At 30.1% G+C, this 19,773-nt stretch overlaps 5 protein-coding genes across 5 annotated transcripts; 3 read left to right on the top strand and 2 right to left on the bottom strand.

Moving 5' to 3' along the window:
• Nucleotides 1-506: 506 nt before the first annotated feature.
• LOC119668173 (39S ribosomal protein L50, mitochondrial-like) lies at nucleotides 507-1,378 on the top strand. The gene is made up of 4 exons (XM_038077646.1): nucleotides 507-615; nucleotides 670-773; nucleotides 836-1,038; nucleotides 1,101-1,378. Exons 1-4 carry the CDS (start codon nucleotides 601-603, stop codon nucleotides 1,334-1,336), a joined length of 558 nt encoding a protein of 185 aa, XP_037933574.1. The 5' UTR covers nucleotides 507-600; the 3' UTR covers nucleotides 1,337-1,378.
• Nucleotides 1,379-1,413: 35 nt separating this feature from the next.
• On the bottom strand, nucleotides 1,414-2,711 carry LOC119667927. The gene is made up of 2 exons (XM_038077309.1): nucleotides 2,255-2,711; nucleotides 1,414-2,182 (listed from the first exon to the last, which is right to left on the bottom strand). The coding sequence occupies exons 1-2, from the start codon at nucleotides 2,638-2,640 to the stop codon at nucleotides 1,453-1,455; spliced, it is 1,116 nt and encodes a 371-aa protein (XP_037933237.1). The 5' UTR covers nucleotides 2,641-2,711; the 3' UTR covers nucleotides 1,414-1,452.
• Nucleotides 2,712-4,854: 2,143 nt separating this feature from the next.
• LOC119667758 lies at nucleotides 4,855-6,500 on the top strand. The gene is made up of 3 exons (XM_038077094.1): nucleotides 4,855-4,917; nucleotides 5,093-5,552; nucleotides 5,611-6,500. Exons 1-3 carry the CDS (start codon nucleotides 4,857-4,859, stop codon nucleotides 6,479-6,481), a joined length of 1,392 nt encoding a protein of 463 aa, XP_037933022.1. The 5' UTR covers nucleotides 4,855-4,856; the 3' UTR covers nucleotides 6,482-6,500.
• A 1,086-nt stretch (nucleotides 6,501-7,586) lies between these two features.
• LOC119667578 (cell division cycle protein 27 homolog) lies at nucleotides 7,587-11,348 on the bottom strand. The gene is made up of 4 exons (XM_038076915.1): nucleotides 10,677-11,348; nucleotides 10,532-10,607; nucleotides 9,274-10,476; nucleotides 7,587-9,214 (listed from the first exon to the last, which is right to left on the bottom strand). The coding sequence occupies exons 1-4, from the start codon at nucleotides 10,698-10,700 to the stop codon at nucleotides 7,737-7,739; spliced, it is 2,781 nt and encodes a 926-aa protein (XP_037932843.1). The 5' UTR covers nucleotides 10,701-11,348; the 3' UTR covers nucleotides 7,587-7,736.
• Nucleotides 11,349-14,102: 2,754 nt separating this feature from the next.
• LOC119670422 (protein KIAA0100-like) lies at nucleotides 14,103-19,772 on the top strand (the record flags this gene model as incomplete). Its single annotated transcript, XM_038080714.1, has 13 exons — nucleotides 14,103-14,155; nucleotides 14,259-14,385; nucleotides 14,471-14,701; nucleotides 14,780-14,941; nucleotides 15,001-15,138; nucleotides 15,219-15,503; nucleotides 15,569-15,712; nucleotides 16,611-16,893; nucleotides 16,964-18,144; nucleotides 18,203-18,346; nucleotides 18,598-19,055; nucleotides 19,161-19,641; nucleotides 19,707-19,772. Coding segments are annotated over exons 1-13 (3,753 nt in total), but the record flags the coding sequence as incomplete, so codon positions are not given.
• Nucleotide 19,773: the final 1 nt, after the last annotated feature.

Below are 19,773 nucleotides of genomic sequence, written 5' to 3'. Positions count from 1 at the left end.
TAACAATTGAGATGTGAACAATCCTGCAAATTTCACAAAACATTCTAATACATAAAAGCCCCTTGACATGCATAAATCAACTTATGCTAATGGAAACGACCAAATCTTCATTTCATTAAGATAAACTGATTTAGGTGTAGTGGAAACATGATACTAGATGTTTATCATTCTATCACATACTAAGTTATCAGGCATGTCTAAATATTCTTATTATATTAATATTCCATATGTTACAGGAAATGAAAAAAGAAAATAAAACCGTTGATATAATAACATTGAGTTTTTATTGTATACGTAAATTCATTAACCCATTTCGTACCACCACGCAATTAGCTTTGAATATTTTTTAATATTCAAAGAATATTTTATATTTTTTTTTATAAAAAAATAAATAAATAAATATTTCAAAAAACTATTACACTTTTCTCATTTACTTAAACTTGTTTTATTTTACTATGGAAATTTGACCGTAAGATTTCAAGTCTGAAATTGCCTGGTACGTAATGGGTTAACAGAAAATTCTTAAGGTGTTGGCAACAATACCAGCCCTGCTGTTTTGACCTGTGTCTGCATGTCTGTTTACGTAAAAATCTTGAAATCATGTATAAAAATAATGTACATAGCAATAATTATCTGAAAATATTTGCTTCTAATCCTATTTACTTTCAGGTAATATCATTGATCGCAAGGTCCTACTCAAAAAAGCATTTAAAACGGCCTAAAATTATTAACAAAGCTGTAGAAGATGTCGGTAAATCTCTGTCAAATAAAGGGTAACATAAATCGCTTTTTAACATTTATTAAAATTTTATAAGAGTATTAAATACAATTACAGTTTTTTGAGATCACATAAACCGTATGATGCACCAGCAGATGCTGTGGAAAAAGTTCATTCGATATGTTCAACTCTTCAAATACCTAACAAGAATGAGTATAAATTAAATAACCTAGAGGAGAAATTCAAGTTTTTAGAGGCGTGCTTTGCAAGTTTTAATCACGGAGTACCCAATTCACAAGTACATGAAGTACAAACTATTGGTAGCTTAAATAATATTGTTATAAAATCGTTATTTTTATTTATCATTTTTTCTAAATATAAGGTGATGTGGTAGATTTCTATCAGAGGTCAGTGAACACAACTGTGCCGTATGAAGCATTCAAGAATATGGAACTTCCAGAGAATCTACATATACAATATGAGTATCTCCGCTTTCATCCGGATACTGATACCAAATTTGGAGGCAAATCTGCTTTTCCAAAAAGTTCAACTTTAGTTACGGGAATTAAATATCGTGAAAAATATGCTGGACATATAGCAAAGAGATCATGGCCCTAGAATATTGAAATAAAAATTAACGTATTTGCGCTAATACTGTAATTGCATGTGTCAGTTGCTTTTTATTAATTACAAATTATAGTTATACAGTTCTACTTTATTATCATCTTATTAACCTAAAACTTCATGTGCGTTTCTATAGTACCAACTAAACTAGAATCCATTAAGGAATCAAGTGCCTTTTGTACTCTTTCATCCTTTAGTAATTCCATTACACGGAAATCGTCTTTTATAGATTGTAATGTAGGATAGAGAAGTTCATAGTGCGTCTCGGCAACCGATGGTTTATTTAATATATCTAAAATCTTTTTTTGGAGTTCAATTTCTGGATCAGGAATTGATTCCACGGTCTCGCCTAGTTCAGCTTTCAATTGTAAGGTTCGTCTTTCATTTAGATATTTTATAATACGTTCATATTGCAGACCAGTAAGTGGCAAATTATCTGCGAGCAAATTTAACAAAATTTGTATAGATTCTGGATGTCTATCTTTCAGTGGTGGAGCGATTACATTAGTAGCAGGTATAATAGGTACAGGCTGAGGAAGGTGACTTGAGTTTAATCGTTTCGATGACTCGACAGCCATTTTGTTTTGAAAATCTTTCCCAATTAGTTTCAATGCATCATCCACCGGCATGTTGCGGTGTTCAGCGGGTTGTCCATACAGTATATTAACAGTAATGCTATTATGTTCTTCATGCTGATTTGTCACCAAAATTGCATAAAGGCAACCACGGGAAGATATATTTGCTAGAACCTTACCAAGTGGAACATCTTCGTTAGGATACAGAACATCAACCCGAAGTTGCATACGTTTCAAACGGTCTTCAATATATTCGGCATATTTTCTACATATATAAATATATATAACAAATGCGCATGTAGAATACAACTGATATATTATAAATAATTAAACTTACGTGTTACGACGATCAACAACAATGATTTCACAATCGTTATAATCCGGATGCTGTACTTTATTGTCCTCATATCGAACCGCTGATGCCGCCGTTTGTGCATTTGCTGGTTGTACTTTCTTGGCGCCGGCGTTACGAACCGTAATGACATTACCTTTAAATGTTGATTTCGTAAGTGAAAATGCAACTTTATTGGCAATTTCTTCAGACTCAAATTGAACAAAACCAAAATTTTTTTGCACTAAACTGCCCAGTACCTTTCCATAAGGGTGGCAAATACTCTCCAATTCTTCTTTGGTACATGATGGTAGATTTCCCAAAAATATACGATTTTTCGCGAAATTCGGATCACGTATAAGTTGAGGTTTATTGGTATCAGCTTCAGCCATCGTTAAGTTTTTTTTATTATAGTGTTAACGAAATTTAATATATTAACAAACTCTTGTTTACTAAATCGAGAATCGCTTATCACTAATGTCAAATTTAATAAAATTGCAAGGTTACTAAAAAAAACTCAGGGTTGTAATAAATCGTACTTGCGGTAAAACAATGTATTCTATTACTTTGCAGATACAATACGATGGTAAAAAAACGAGATTAGAGAAATTTCAATTTTTAAAAGACTCGGTGAATATATAGTAAAAATATATAAATTATGATATTGCCTTAATGTATTTTTAATCACACAGTATATATACCGGAACACTATCGTATGAGGGTATAAATATATATAATATAAACATAATATGTTTCATATATATACATAATAAATAATATGTATAACGGTAAATTTTACTTTTTTTTATGAAAGAGGTTTTTCGAACAATAGTGAACTACAACAACAAAAATTTATTTTTTTATATTATTTTAATTAATTGAATTTTTGTCTGACGATACCATTTTTTTATTAGAGGTTTTTCGAACAATAGTGAACTACAACAACAAAAATTTATTTTTTTATATTATTTTAATTAATAGAATTTTTAGCTGACCATACAGCTGTTTCGAGTATTGCCAAATACCCATCATCAGTGGTCTTGGAAATAATTCTTGTATTTAATTATTCGTAAATAATTATTTTTGAGACTGCAAATCGAACTCGGGTCCTGCTAAATGTGAAGCTCAGAATCAGCGCGCCTTAACCAACTGATCCAAAGCCGTACTTGATTTTTTTTTTGTATTGAAAAAGAAGTGAGAAGGTGCTTTCAGAATAATATATTATTAAATATGAAATTTGTTGATATCAAACTATCAGCAATTTATGCAAAAATAATCGTGTAAGTTAAATTGCAATTTATATTAAATCAAAATATACGTTAAATGCATTTTTTTTGTAAATTATATTTTTTAAATTGAACCATTTTTTTAAAAGAGCACAATACTCCGTATTCAACACAAAAACTATACCACATACTGTTTATGCGATAGAAATATATAAATAAAGTGTATATATATATATATACTTTTTATTAATTTATGGATTAATTTCAAACAATTACTGCCTGATTTTATATAATCAATGTACCTTATTTATTAATGCATCGCAAATCTAAAAAACTATTCGTAAAAGCATTTATTTCTGCTTTTTTGTTATTCATTTTTTATTTCCATTTCGTAACATAATATATTTAAAACAATTTGTGTTAAATTTGCAGAACGTGAACAAAATAACAAATTTTGACATTTTGTTAATTCTATTAAAATGACTAGTTTGAACACCTATTTTGGTTAATTGCAATACTTTATTATATTAAATTGCACAGGATGTCCATGCATCGTTGCATGTGCAAAATTATTTGATTTTATACAAACAATTCTTTTCTTATGATTCTGCGCTTGATTTGCAAGACAAATTGAAGACCATATTTTCAACACTAACCAGTTCTTGCATATTTGTTTTTTAATACTCTATTGTGAATGTTACTACTATTTTTACTGTTTGCTGGCCAATACTTTAGCGTTTAACGTTTAACTTAACTTTAGCGTTAAGTTTTGTTTGAATTTGAAATTTTGTGATTTAGTGCAATTGTTTGATTTTGTATTTATTTTAATTTATGGATTGTATTTATTTTTTTTTGGCATTGTTAAAATACCCCTATGATAAAGAACACTTTTGTTTTATTTTGTACCAACATTTCATTCATTGTTCAAAACTATTCACAATAACATACGTTTGTACTGCACTACTGTACTTGTTTTACTGACAAAATCAAGTTATAGCTCGTAATAATCTAGACCGATACTAAAAGAATTTTATATATATCGGAGGGGGTGGTAAATAGTTGTGCTTTCTATATATCAATATTAGAAAATTGTGCATTTATTAATTTTGCAATGTGCGTCGTAATCGATATATTAAGGTTCATCCACACCAAAGCGAACGCTTGTGAACGAACGAACATTCGTAAGTAATCATACCTGAAATGTCACGATGTTATTGAACTGCATAAATTTCTATGTTTTCATTCAGACTATGTTATTAATAAGTCACTGTCAACACTGGTCATTGCTGTCAAATTCATAGCACAAGTAACGATTTTAGTGTTTTTTAAATTAAATGATTCAATATTTATTTTAAAATATATTATTGTTAATTCAAAAAATTATGTCAGAAAAATATGATAGTGATTGTACATATATTTCAAATGCGGACGATGTGTTTAGAGGTAAACACGGTTTTACGTATTTTTTATGATTTCATAAATTGAACACTAACAACTGTCATAATTGATTTGAAAATATGGGTTATATATTTAAAATTATTTATATTACTTAGGTTTCAGATATTGTTAATTACTAACAGTTACGTTAGAAAAATAATTTAATTAATTAATTTCTTAGACCAGAATGAAAATACATTCACGTCCAATTTACGGAGGTCTCAACGGCTTTTACAAAAGTTGACATCAGAGACCAACCCAGCAACTCAACTATCTCAGACAAAATCTAAAGAATCACTAAAAAGAAAACTATCTGAGGACTTACTACAAGACTTCAATGAAACCTTTTCCAGCCAAATGCTATTAGGTCAGAAAAATATGCCAATATCAAATAATGAAAATTTTATGGAAAACAAAAATAATGAGGATAATGGTGATGAAGTAAACCCTCAACACAACATAGAAGTTAATCCAATCGATTTGACTAAGAACGTAACTAATATAACTAACTTTAAAAATATTGAAAATGAAAATAAAAAAAGTAATATAGATGAAAATAGTGCTACAATAAATCAACAAAATGAAGAAAAACAGCTACAAAATATAAAGCCATTGAATTCAATTGATAAAGAAAATACAGGGTATGTTAATACAATTAATAATTTATGTGAAAATTGTTAAGTATTTTATATTATTTAGCTCGCAATTGCAAAGAAATGGGTACACCACTGAAAAACGTTGTAGAACACAAAAGTCGAATTCGAAAAAAAAACAAATTTCGAAACAAAGGAAAAATACAGATAAAAAGTTAACAATTACTACAAAACGTTTATATAAAAAGCGTGCTACATTGACAAATCCACCGACCAATTATATTAATCTAACAGAAATAGAATCGTCAGCAGAAAAAGCTGAAACTCAGATAATGAAAAATTTACCTAAACAATATTATAACATGAATTTGTATAAGCCACCCCTATTTACTTTGAATGCTATAAGAAATTCTCAGTTACCAGAAATCTATCCAGCACATTTTGAACATCAGTTACACCCAACGGAAACTACTATTGTACCACAAAATCACAAAATTTATGACAAAAATTGTTCATCAAATGATTTAGTGATTGTACCTCAAGAAAATTATTATCCTCCTACTCCAGATTTTTCCCAAGCTTATGAAATAAATACATCATCGTCTACACTTTCTCTACCAGAGTCACTACATGGCGTTTTCGATAGCAATAATATACGCGAAATTTTGAACGCAGAGAAAATTGTGTACCACTTAAATGAACACCATACGAAAGTATTGGCTATGGTTTTTGATTTAAATGTGGAACATTTAAATGATGTGCTAAATAAAATAGTTAATTTGGATAACAGTATCTTACAAGAAGTTGAAGAGGCATATTCCAATCTCACCGATACAAACGACACCTCAAGTAGTACTGCAAGAACGCGTCCATTCCAAACTGTAAACAATATAGAAAAGCTAGAAAATACTCACGTACGAGATAATAAACGTGCTCTGTTAGATGCTTGGTTTCCAAGTCAAAGACGAACGCAATAATAAAGACATTGAATAAAATAAGATTACATACATATGTGAATTTCATTCTTAATGTATTAGAATTTTCATTTTAGGTTTCTATTAATTGTATAAAATTTCACTTTTATTATCTAGCAAGTTTTTTAAGCTCATTTACTTTCTAGTGGTTACAAAGTAGAAGAGCCATAATGATTAGCTCTGTAGTTAACTGAGATATCTATCATATTTTGTGAAAAAAGAATAGGATAGAATAGATTTGAAAATGTTTATATAGAAGATTTCTTCAGAAATTTTTAAACATGTTAGAAGTTATGTTCTTCGTTTTTGTTTATGATGATATTAATATTTAGCCTATTTTTCATCGTTTTAGTATAAACACAATCACTTTATTTTTAATAATCCGGACACATTTGATCGCCTAACCTTTGTTCCTTGTTTTTTTAGTTTATGGTAATATTAATCTTTAGCCCGTTTTTCAGGCTAAACTTGACTATTAACTTGTGTTAATATAAACACAATAATTTTTTCGGAATATTCTGGCGACATCTGATTGCGACCAGCGGAGCCTAATCGGTCCCGCTGTTCACATTAAGCTTGTTAGACCCTTTTAATATTACATCACTACAATAGCACTTTAGTTTGTGTTTTGTGAAATTCCTTCTGTGTTCGCCACTTCTATTTCTATTTCTTTTGTCGAATTTTCATGCTGTTAACTAGCATTTTGATTTTTGAATTATTTTCTATACATGCATAAAATTTGACTTGCGTATCGACTGTTTGCTTGATTGGAGTGAAGGGGTTTATTTTGTAATCGACGTGATTTCATTTAATTTAGTTTAGTAACTTAATTGAATTGGCTTAATTCCTTTAGTAAGTGCTGTTAAGATTTTTATGTAGTAATTAATAATCTCTATATTAAGAACTCAATTAACCGTTGTTTTTTTAAAAAAAAATATTAAGTAAATAGAATTTTTTTTCCAATTTAAGCGATTATCTACTTCATACATTTATTTTAATTCGTTTTTCTATATTAACGATTTATATTTAACTTCTGTTTTCAATATTTATTTGTATAAATTGAACAGTTCCAAGTCGTAATTAAAGAAAGAAAAAAAATCATTAATATGTATTATTATCATTAACTGAACAAAAATATTACACGCAAAGAATGTTAAGCTTTATAATTGTTATCTGCAGTTGTTTTTTATTATAATTATATATATATATATATTATATTCTTTCCACACCACAACTCAGTCAAAATGATTCTTAGAATCTAGTAAGCATCACTATCATAGTTAATATCTTGTTGCGCCTGCGTTGAATCATCGGAGCGTTCTGATATAGGTTCAAGATCAGCCTCAAGACTTGTTTCGTTCAGATTGGGACAACAACTTGGATGTGACATTGAGTCGAAGGCATCTTTTATGTTGTTTGCTCCTTTTGGATCTAGATCTGTGGCCCAGCTGAAATGCATTAATGCTGAATCGACATTACCTAATGTTTTATGTATTTTGCCGATTAAGTAAAAGACCACAGACTCCTTTGGCACAATCTCTTTAAGCTCTTCAAGTTCACGTAACGCCTCTTGATGTTTACCCAAAGAAAAGTAGATTGAACCACGATGAAAACGTGCAAGTGGATTCTTAGGATCCAATGCAGCAGCTGTATTTAAGGTTTGAAGTGCTAATTCTTTTTTTTGCATAAAATATTGCATTGCACCTATGTGCACTAGGATCACAGAGTTCTGCGGATTGATTTTTAAGGCTTTAATGTAATGTAATTCTGCTAATTCGTATTTTTCCTGTTTTGAATATATGGTACCAATTCCAAACCATGCATTGTAATGCCGCGGATCACGTACTACCGCTGCACGGAAGTAGTCTAATGCTTTATCTAGTTCTTCAGTTAGCACAAGTTCATGCCCCAAAAGTGTGTAACTGTAAACGAATTCAGAATCAACTTGCACTGCACGTTTAAAAAATTTTATTGCTGTTTCGTGCTCCTTGTGCAGAGAGAAGCAATTGCCTGCAACACACCATGTTACTGGTGATAATTTGTCTTGATTAAGTAAATCTTGTGCTAAAGCTGATAAATCCACTTCCTTTTGCAAGTGCCACAGAGACGATGAATAAATCTCCATATAGTCCAATCGATGTGGTTCTGTTTCATGAATTCGTTTAAATATTAGTACCGCCAACTCATATTCCCTCAGCTCATAATGAGATAGTCCAATCAGTGACTGCACCCAACTGGAACACAGATGATGTTTTGGTATCGTAGCCTCCAAATGTTTTATTGCTGTTTTACATTGAAAAAGTGCTAAATGTTTGTAACCGTCGCCCAAGTCACGCATTAACGTCATTAAACCATCGGCAGATTGTTTTTTTAAGGCGAGCACATGGTGCGTCATAGTTTGAGCATTATTAAGACTGTTATTAAGTAAAACTTTGGTATCTTCGGCTGTGCGAATATGTCCTGTTGCTGATGTTATTGTTTCCACTTTCTCTTTATCTTTCCTACAGCTTTTTTCATTTATTTTATCCGAATTCATATTTATCGATTTTTCCTCAATCAATTCGTTGTTGAGTGTTATTTTCGTCATACGTGTTTTTGTTTTACGTGGTGGGGAACGTGGCTGCAAAAATTTATTATTGTTTATATTGGGTGATTTATTGTTCTCTTTCACTGAATACGCGCTACTGCCAAAGAGGCGTGAACTCCTACGTACAGCAGCATTAGAAATGGCAGCACCTAGATTGTATGAAACTTGATAAAATGTTATAATAATTTTAAATTTATAAATAGTTCACCTGTATTCATATTTCCGACATTATTAGGTGTACGTGGTGTTATGTTTCCAGTCTGTGTAAATACGGCAGGCTTATTTGAACCGGAATTCGAAGTATCTTTTCGGTTTATTAAGCCACCAACGTGTACTTTAAGTTTTTTACCCAACAATTTTTGCTCCTGATTAACTTCTGCTAATGTTTGAGGCGAGGGTGAATTGGTTATATTTAAATTGGTTTGAATGTGTCCAGCACCTATATTACCAATAAAAGGTGATTCCAACCCCGTACAAGGACTATTAAGGGGTAGTACACCAAAGCTAGGCGTTGTTGGTGAAAATGTTGATAGATATTTAAATTGTTTTCTAAACGGCGTACCGAATCCACTTTCCACTGTATTTACACCGATGTTGTGATCATTTCCATAGCCCGAAGGTGTATCTTCTAACATAACCATACTATTATTTTGATTCTGCTGTCCATTGGTGTTGCCGCGCAACATGGTTATCGAACTGTTGAGATTGTTATTTGGTGTTGTTAGATTTTGTAACGCTAATATACTATTGTTCTGTATTTGAGATTGTTGTTCATTAGGCGTGGAGAGTATATATGCGGAAGTGTTGTTCATTCCGTTATTTGATAAACCTTCAACAGATACTGTACCGATATTGTAATTATTTGAATTAGTTATATTTATGTTGATGTTAGTTTGATTATTTAAAACTATATTGGCGTCATTGAAATTGTTAGAGTTGCCGAACAAAATCATGGAATTTGTATTTGAATTGCCCTGACAAGTACTAAATATGTCTGTACTTGATATTTGAAATACGGTATTGGCGTCTACATTATCTCCTAAACTACATAAATCCGCAAAAGCTTGCCACATAAATGGATTCAGCTTCAATGCTCTTTTTAGCGCTTCTATCGCAATTTTATTTCTCTCTGTTTTTATACAAATCTGCGCTATCAGTTGAAATACGAAACATGCAACTTCACCATAATCTTTGGCCATTTCATCAAAATTTCTCGAATCCCCAAAACCACAATTTGTTAGTGCACATTCGGCTTCCGCATACTTTTTCAGTTGGTAAGCACATTTCGCCTGCAAATATCTACATTGAGGAGAGCGTCTAGATTTTTCCTTAAGTAACCAGTACGCTTGATGTATGAAGTTTGAACGATAATAACTAGTAGCTAATATAAATATGGTTTCGTCACTTTCAACTATAAACAAAATAAATATTAAACATATTCAGAGAAATAGTATAAGAGATACTACCTTCAGAGCATAATCGTTCCGCAAGAAATACAGCGTCCTTGTGGTCATAGTGATTTAGACAATGCCATATGGCAGACTATGTATTGAATAGCAAAAATTCGTAAATTATATAAAAAAACATATATTTAATGGGTATTCTTCTTACCTGCACTGGCTCTTGTATGATCATAATATATATTTTATTATTTAATGTTTTTTTTATTATATGTATATATAAATTATGGATTGACTTTAGTGTATTTTGGCTGTCCTAATTTTTATTTCATACAGTAATTTTAATGCGAATTTAAATAAATAGCACATAACAAACAAAATGTGCTTATATCCTTAAAAACAAAACTGAATACAGTAATTTGTCATCACGTCTTAACCAAACTAACCTTAGGGCTTCAAAATATATGTTTTTCTTACTTTTTTTTTTTGCTTTTGAAGTGGCAACTCGGTGTCAATATCTTAGGTGAAAATTTTCACTTTGCTCACCCAAATTTGTTTTATAATCACACTTCGTGGAAATTAACAAACTTATGCAGATATTTAACTAAGATTTTTTAACACATTTTGATTCGATTGAAAATATATTTATTTAATCGAAATATGTGTTTTATTATAAAAATTGGTAGTTGTAAAATACTCCGTTTGTCGAAGCACAACTACATACAACGATAAATGCCAAACATTGTATAATATGGTTATCTCTTTCACACAGCGTATAGCTCAACATCATTGCCAGCTGCGTAAACTACATAATATGTAATCAAAAATAAATGAGCTATTTATTCAAAGCTCCATCATAATACCCCCAATTTTTTCTTTCAGATTTGTAAAAAACAGCATTAAGTCTGGTTGAAACAAATTGGCATCACTTTTAAAATATTTTAAATACTTTTTTTGACATATGATTTTTGTTGTGTTGTGTACAATACAAAAATTGTAAATACTAAAAATTAATTATTTTAAATAAAAAAAAAACAAAATGAATATTTTCTAGAGATTTTTTACACTGCATTTATGTAAATATTTATTTATTGCACTTACCATTTTGGTTAAAAGTTTTCAAATTTATTTATTTATTTATTAAACATCTTATAAAATTTTCACAATGGTAATACCTAATTTATCTAATTTTTATCTAATAAAAATTTAACTAAATTTAAATAAATTTTAACTCTACTCGAAATTCTGGTAAATACCAACATTCGCTGTCATACCGACATAATTTACTATTTCCCTCAATTTACTATCAATTTACTCGGTCTAGAAGAGCAATGTGTAGCATTTTTAATTTATATATTTAAATTTATTTATTTATTTATTTATGTATTTGATTTGATTTGTAAATGAAATGCTCATATGATTTTAACGGATTATTGGAATTTTATAACGTATTTTTAGTTAGCATTCTCTATAGACTGATTTTTGAATTTGGCTGCACTAAAACTTAACACGTAAAAATTTTTCCGAGTGAAATCAAATTCTGAAGATTTACAGAGTATTTTTATTGTTTCACATGTTTTCCTTCATAAGTTGCGAGTATTTTTTTGGTATTTTGAATGAAAAAATAACGGTAAGTATTAACTGTTTTCGGCCGCTTCGGAGTGCGGTAAAAAATGAGTCCCTATCTGATATATCTGTTAAATCTGTTAAAATAATATACTCGTATTTTTTAGACTCTACAAACTAAATTTAAAATTAATTTAAATATTTATTAAATATCAAAATGAATAAAAGTAATGGTTAACTACATTAGACCTTTCTTTTGCAAGCATATTACTAAAGAACAACTGGTTATTTTAAAAATAGGTGTTTTCGGTGGCTCGTAAGTGTAGTATACTGGCTGAAATGTATGCAAAACAACACCATTTTTTCAATCTAGGCCAGTAGTTGTTTATTGGCCAGTACCAACGCAATAAGCGAACTATTGTGAACCTTTAGTGTAAATTCCAACGAATATTGCAATTATTTGTCAAAAATCAAATGTAAACAAAAATTTAAATAAATTCAAAAATGATACATTTGAAAATTGGGTAAAAAAGAAAAAATTTCAGTGTTTTACTTTGAAATTTCCAACATTCTTATCATTCATTTTAATTGTGTAATTTTAAATTTATATTAATTATTTATTTTTATACAAAATGTTATTTGCTTGCATTATGTGCACATATGCAAGATTTGCTATTTGCCAAAACAAAACACTGGACAGATTGCAACAGTGATGCCAATGTTTCGCTTTAGGGAATATATGCCAACATGCATTTTTTGCCACACGAGCCACCGAAAACGCCTATATTTAAATTAATTAATATATTTATAAAGTTTAATTAGTTTTGCCGAAAAAGCTATGCTTTCTATAATAACAAAGAAGCTATTTTGTTGTAATTGCTTAGCATATATCTCTGCAGTGAAATAGCTTAAATAAATAGATATTACTGTTGTCCGTGATAGTGCACTTTCAGTTGTTTGATTTTGTGTTTCTAATTTGAGTTGTAGTTTTTTACTGTTGTAATTTTAGTATGGCCTTCTTTGATTTGTTGCGCTCTGCAATGACAGAGTGAATACTCCTAATACTTTAAAACGGAAAGTTTGTACAGGCTTTTTCTTACTTTTGTTTCAATACTTACTAATTTTAAAACAGTTAATATTGCTGGTTTGATATTTGAGAAATATGAACACAATATTTGAGACCAATATATGTTCATCGACAAAGCTATTCCGTTCAATTTACTTCGCAACAGAAATTTATTAAGGGTATTCACTCTGCCTTGCAAATTTATTACAAGGTGCACTAAATGTACAAATTGCACAAGCTTGCAATGGACAACAACAAGATACACGCACAAAGTTTCTTGCAATTGCTTAAAATCTTGCTAAATCACTTGCAGTGAAACAAAAAAGGAAAACAAAAGCTATTGCTTTTCATGTGCATGTGGTACGCTGCAAAGACAGCTGTTTCATTTTGATGTTGCAATTTTGCAATTTTGCAACAGAAGTTTTCCTTACTGTTGAAATTTTAGTATAGCCTTCTTACATTTCATGCGCCTTGCAATGACAGAGTGAATACCCTCAATGTACTTTAAAATTTTTAGTTTACAACTGTTATTAAAATTCACACAATTCTAAAGACTCGTCATATATATGTGCAGTGTACGTAAAAATTATTTTTTATTTATATATACAATTTCTATGGATTCATATTGCAAAAGTAAGTAAAGTATTCACATTTTAAATTTACGACTAGAAGAAACGTTTAAATATGTACTTTATATTATGTATATATGTGTAGTGTACGTATAAATTAGATTTTATTTAGTTATATAATTTCTGTGGATTCATATTGCAAAAGTAACTAAAGTAACCACATTTTAAATTTACGACTAAAAATAACGTTTGAATATTTTCTATTTTAGCAAATGCAACTCTGGATTTGCTTAGCAACGTAAACAAACAGCTGTTTTATATATTATAGTAAATGATGATAATGTATTAATCTTTTGGTTCATTCCCAAAATTAAAAGTGCTGATAATAGATAATTAAAATATGAAATTAAATATGAATATATAAATGTTGTAAAAAATGCTGCTTAAATTTCTTTTCTTTGGAGTAATTGTCTTTGTGCTGATTTATTGGTAAATATAATATTTGCTTTGAATGAATTTTTTCAATTAATGATGACGACACATTCTCACATATTCCATATACATAAACTTGCTTGTATATGTCCATTTTTAGGATTTTACCCACATGTATCAGTTGGTATCTTGTGAAGAAATTCAAAGTTAAAGTGAAGATAGGTCGCGTTTGTGTACTAAATTTTGCTTTAAGAAATGTTAACGTCAGCAAAAGTGGCTTCTCAGTGGTATGTTTTTTTTTTTAAATTTCTATTGATATGTTATCTATTCAACATATGCTAATTCATCTTCTAATACTTTTGTTGTTTACAGCAAATTGAGGAAATATATTTACGGAGTAGTATTTTTAATAGTGATAGTAGTAAATTTATAGCAATTTACGTTAAAGATATACGAATCAACAAGGACATCCAAAATGGAAGTAATGAGAACTCAGATTATGAAAACGATTATAATGCACAGGCACAAAGTAAAAAGCGTAAGCATAATGTGCCCGATTTTAGATATGCCACAGTACCACCGAGAGTGCTTGGCTTTGCACAGGTAAATATAAACGATAAAAAAAATTATTTTTTTAATTAACAGTTTCTGTAAATAAATAAAATATATTTTTTGTTATAGTTTATGGCTGTGCATATGAATAATATATCTGTAGTCTTAATGAACAATGACTTTGATCCTGGTTGGTTTATACATGCAACTGCTAAGGACCTACATTTAGATGGCAGTATTGTACACAACTCAAAAACATTGTTAGTCAATGCTGCACTCAATGAAGCACAGGTAGGTTTAATAAATTTATTTAAAGTTTGTTCATTGATTATTGATTTTTATGTGCATAGGCAAAAATGTTACGCCATTGTCCGACACGTCGTCAGAGCCTGGAAAACTTAAATAAAATACGCCCTTGCTTAGGTGAAATAAGTTTTGATATTGCGCTCGACGTTACAATATGTGCACAAAAACCTTTGGCAGTAAATGTAAGTATTATATGATTTTAGATATTAGAACTACTTTTTTTTTCATTGTATTTTAATTAATTTAATTTAAACAATTTCAGAATTTATCGCTAGTAGTTAATAATGCTAAGTCAATAATACATGGCGGTCTTTATGACTTTTTGCGTGAGGCTAAAAAGCGTACTAACACTTCTACTAATAATGAAACCAAAAAAAGGCAATTAATTTTTTCAGAAGAAATTCCTAACAATCAAAATAATGATTCCTATTTGAAAATCGCACCAATTATACCAAAAAATTTTAATTTTATGGTGCAAGCAGCAACATTCTCTACCATGAAAGAGAATTCACAAAATGATTTTAGTGCTAAAATGCAATTATTTAGTGTGAGTATTAGTATCTTTTTAATTTGACTATAATTTTAATTAAAATCGAAATAATGTTGTTACAGATAAGTGGCAAATTCAATGCAAAATCTCCCTATGAAGATGCTTTTCTACCCACTCTGGTTACTAAGGTGCTACTACAACATTTGGACATTGACACAAAATATGAAAAACTCTTGTTTATTGAAACGTTTTCAATCGATTCATTAGTAAGTTATTTATTATAATTAATTCAATTTAGTTTTGTTTTAAAAATAATTAAAGAGTAATTAAGCTGACCCCGAAAATAAAATATAAATAAAATATATTTTTATTAATGAACTGGCTTTATAAACCATATATGTATAATATATATTCAATATGGTTTACCATATATCTATTTTGAATAATGTTACATATCCTTTAATACTGATTTGAAACTATTTATTTTAACTATACAAAAATATGAAATGAATGGGTCTAGCTCTCATTAGACCCTCATTAATGACTCTCACTACTGACTAATACATCGAGGATATCTAACTGCCGGTCACTACTTCCATTGAAGTTCCGCCGTGCGCAATGAAAACAAACTGAATAAGTAACTTTTTAGCTTTCAAAAGCGGATGGGTTTTCTTTCTGGACCATGAAATATCTCTCCCCACAACCATTAGAACTTTGATACTCACAATGAAAACCAACCATGTAGGTTTTTTAGGGAACGTTGGAATGGTATGAACTACGATCACAATTAGAATACTAGTGATAGTGTTGGATCTTCTTCCATTAATGATTTTTTTAAGATTATTTATTATCGGTATTAAGTATTATTTGAAATATATTATAATTATATTATATTATAATTATATTATATTATAATTATATGATATATATTAGAGGGTTTTTATTAGAGGTATTAGAGTGTTTTCGAATATATATTATATATTATTATTATATATTATATAAATATATTATATAAATATATTATATTATACATCATAATTTTTATATATATTATAATTTGCAGCTAGACAACGATATCTCTAATCTATTCAATAACCTTGAAACATTCTAAATTATCCATTCAACTTATAACATTTGTTATAAACTAATTTATTGTAATTTCAGCTGGACAATGATATTCTTAATCTCTTTATTAAACTTAAAACATTCCAAATAATATATAACCACACTGAAATATATGATTGGGTGCACGATAATTTACTCTCGACGGATCACAACAATCCTAAGTTCTTGCTGTTAAGTCAAAAACAAAAATCTCTACCTGAGCAACATAGCCAAGATAATTTTAATATTGGACGCACAAATGATGGTCGACATTTAACCACTAAAGCAGATTATCGCCAACAGAGTTATTTTGAATCTATAATGCAGCGAATTGTAGTCAAAGGTAAAAATGATAAATAAATGAATAAATAAAATGTATAATTATTCTTATTAAAATTTTATATATCTTACAGGGTGTGTTGAACTATTTAATGTATCTATGCTTACAAAACTTGATGATGAAAATGCTGGCATGAGTGTTAGTCATGTTCGTTTGGTGCTCGAACAATATGATGATAAACGAAGTTCAGTTTATAAAAAGAAATTTTTAAATATGTTACTCGGCCAACGTCACTGGAGTACTGAATTAATGATAGAGTCGCTATGGTGGTCTTTGGGTTACTCTATAAATGATACCAACAATTTGAAAAAATCCCATTCCTTGGGCTCACCTTTTTTTCTTGGTGTCTGTCTTATTAAATTAAATTCATATGCAAATGTGACGAAGCTTGAGCTCTCTATACATACACTTCGTACAGAGTATAGCGTTAATTTAGCGCAATTCCTAATAAAAAGTATGCAATGCGTTCAACAATATCGTGCAATATTAAGCTCCGATCAAACTAAAGCGTTACCCATTCAGTCAGCGTCAACATCATATGGTACAGCTTTACTAGTATCTGTAAAAGTGAAAGATATAACAGCGTATTTTATAAATCATCACCAAGCGTGTTTGTTGCTTAGCTTTAAAGAATTCACACTTACACGTACCCAACAAATTACTCATCTTAAATTGGAGGAATTTCAAATGGCTATTATGCGTTCCATGACATCATCATCTTTATGTCTAAATGATTTTACAGATATTTTTGCTAATTGTAAAATAATACGCATTGAGTTTGAGAATCATGAAAGTAGGAGTTCTAAACTAATGGTTTATATTCCGGGCAATACACAAGTCTTGTGGAACTCAAATTTTCACATGCACGCTTTAACATTGGCAAGAGATATGCAGAATTTGGCTACACAGCTTGGTATACCAAAGAGCGAAGATGCTACCAGTAAGAACAAAACAAAGAAGAGTATTATCATTGAAGTATCGGCTGAGCGTAGCTCTATATTTGAGCTTAAACTATCAGATCGTCATAGTATGCAATTGTTTTTCGAGAATTTATTCTTTAGGCATAAGGATGACAATTTCATCTCGGCTGAGAATATTTTTATAAAAATTGATGATCAGCACATATTTACTCTAAAAGACGTAGATGTTCATTCGTTGCCAAAGCTGGATATGTTGACACTTGCACGTGTCAATTGTGAAGGGTTTTTGCTACCATGCAATAAGGTATGGGTGACTACAATCGGAGTGTTTAAGGTAAAAATAAATGGATTTAAAAAATTCGTGTATTTAATATTGTATTATATTAAATTAGGCAATATTTCCCTATGACCACGACTTTTATGATGCCATCAACAACCAATTCGTTTCTCACTTCAAGTGGCTTAAAATGGTACACAATTATAAGAAGAAACCATTCACAGCGAGTTCACCATTGCCAAGTGACTTAGTAATACAGGTATGAGAAAACAACTTATATATAATGCTCTAAAACTCTCTTAGGCGGACACTTATAGTAAGTAAAGGTTCTTCTTTAACGTAGAATCTCTGTCAAAAAAAAATTAAGCTCATTGAAATGATGCGAAGAGAAAATTGCATTGTTATTAAATTTGTAATAGGTGTTCGTTTAACAGTAGTATCTGTTAGTAGAATTTTGGAGAGAGTTTTAACTGTATATTAAGTAACTAATTTTAATTAATGCTATTTTAGATTAAAGAATTCTTACTTGAAATTAGCGATGATCCATTTGAAGTGAAGTTACGTGATAATTACGTTTTGTTGTTAGATGAGTATTTGGAGAGTTTGAAACGTAGAGCACTTTTCGATAAAAAAATTGCTGAGCGTTGCTCAGAAAGACTTTTGGTGCCTGCTGGTACTATTGAGAGTCTTCTCGCAAATTTAGTTAAAAAGAACTCAGAGATTTATATACAACGGTCTAAAAAAATCAATGAGAAAGGACCAGTGCGAACGCGTCTTCTAGCTTGGATAATGACTGATGTGGAGATTATGGCAATGGCTGATCCCTCAATACATGGTACAGAAAATGTAACGCGTATTATGCGTGATATAGACTCTGAAAGTCCATGGCCGGAGGAGGGCTTAGAATTCACAACACTGTGGTGCAGAAGTATCAACGTTAGTTGCTCTGAATGGAAATTCATGTTAAGGTAATTATCAATAAACTACTTATTAATTAAGGTATTCGTATTAAAATAAAAATTATAATACTCAGTATAAAAAAATTTTAAATATACTTTCTTTGGATTCTATAGAGATTTTCCGCAGCCTATGTTCTATGTAAAAGCAATGCGTCTTTATGGCAATTTGTGTGGTGCTGAACAGGTTGCATACAAACGAGCTAAACGTGATGTTTTAATAGAAGTCGGTCATCCTTTTGAAACCGATGTTGTGCAGCGCAGCATGACGTCATTAAAGTTTTACCATGACTTTGATTGTGAGTTGGAGTGTTGTAGTTATGCTTTTGGCCCTTGCTGGGAGCCTGTGATGGCGCAATGTAATCTTAGTTTTGAAAAAATTTCTGCACCGTCTAAAGATCCAAGTCCAGCCCTACCGTTTTGGGATAAAATGCGTTTACTGTTTCATGGTCGCTTGACGATGATTGTGAAGCAATTTACAGTATTACTGCATGCTTCACTTGATCCCTACAATACAACTGAAGAAATGGAATTAACCTGGAATAATGCTGGTATTGTTTGGACAAATGCAAAAATTATGTTTAAAGGCGAGCTTAATGTGAGTAATATTTATATTTGAATTTATAAGTTAAGTTCTATATTAGTTGTTTTATTTTATTACAGGTAACTGTGCGCACAGCTTCACGCTATGATGATTGCCGTTTATTACATTTTCCTAATTTAAAACTTA

Source organism: Teleopsis dalmanni, chromosome 1 (genome assembly GCF_002237135.1).
Source record: "Teleopsis dalmanni isolate 2A chromosome 1, ASM223713v2, whole genome shotgun sequence".
Taxonomy (NCBI): Eukaryota; Metazoa; Arthropoda; class Insecta; order Diptera; family Diopsidae; genus Teleopsis; species Teleopsis dalmanni.
The sequence above is the reverse complement of the archived record's forward strand: the minus strand, read 5'-3'. Positions and strand labels throughout refer to the sequence as shown.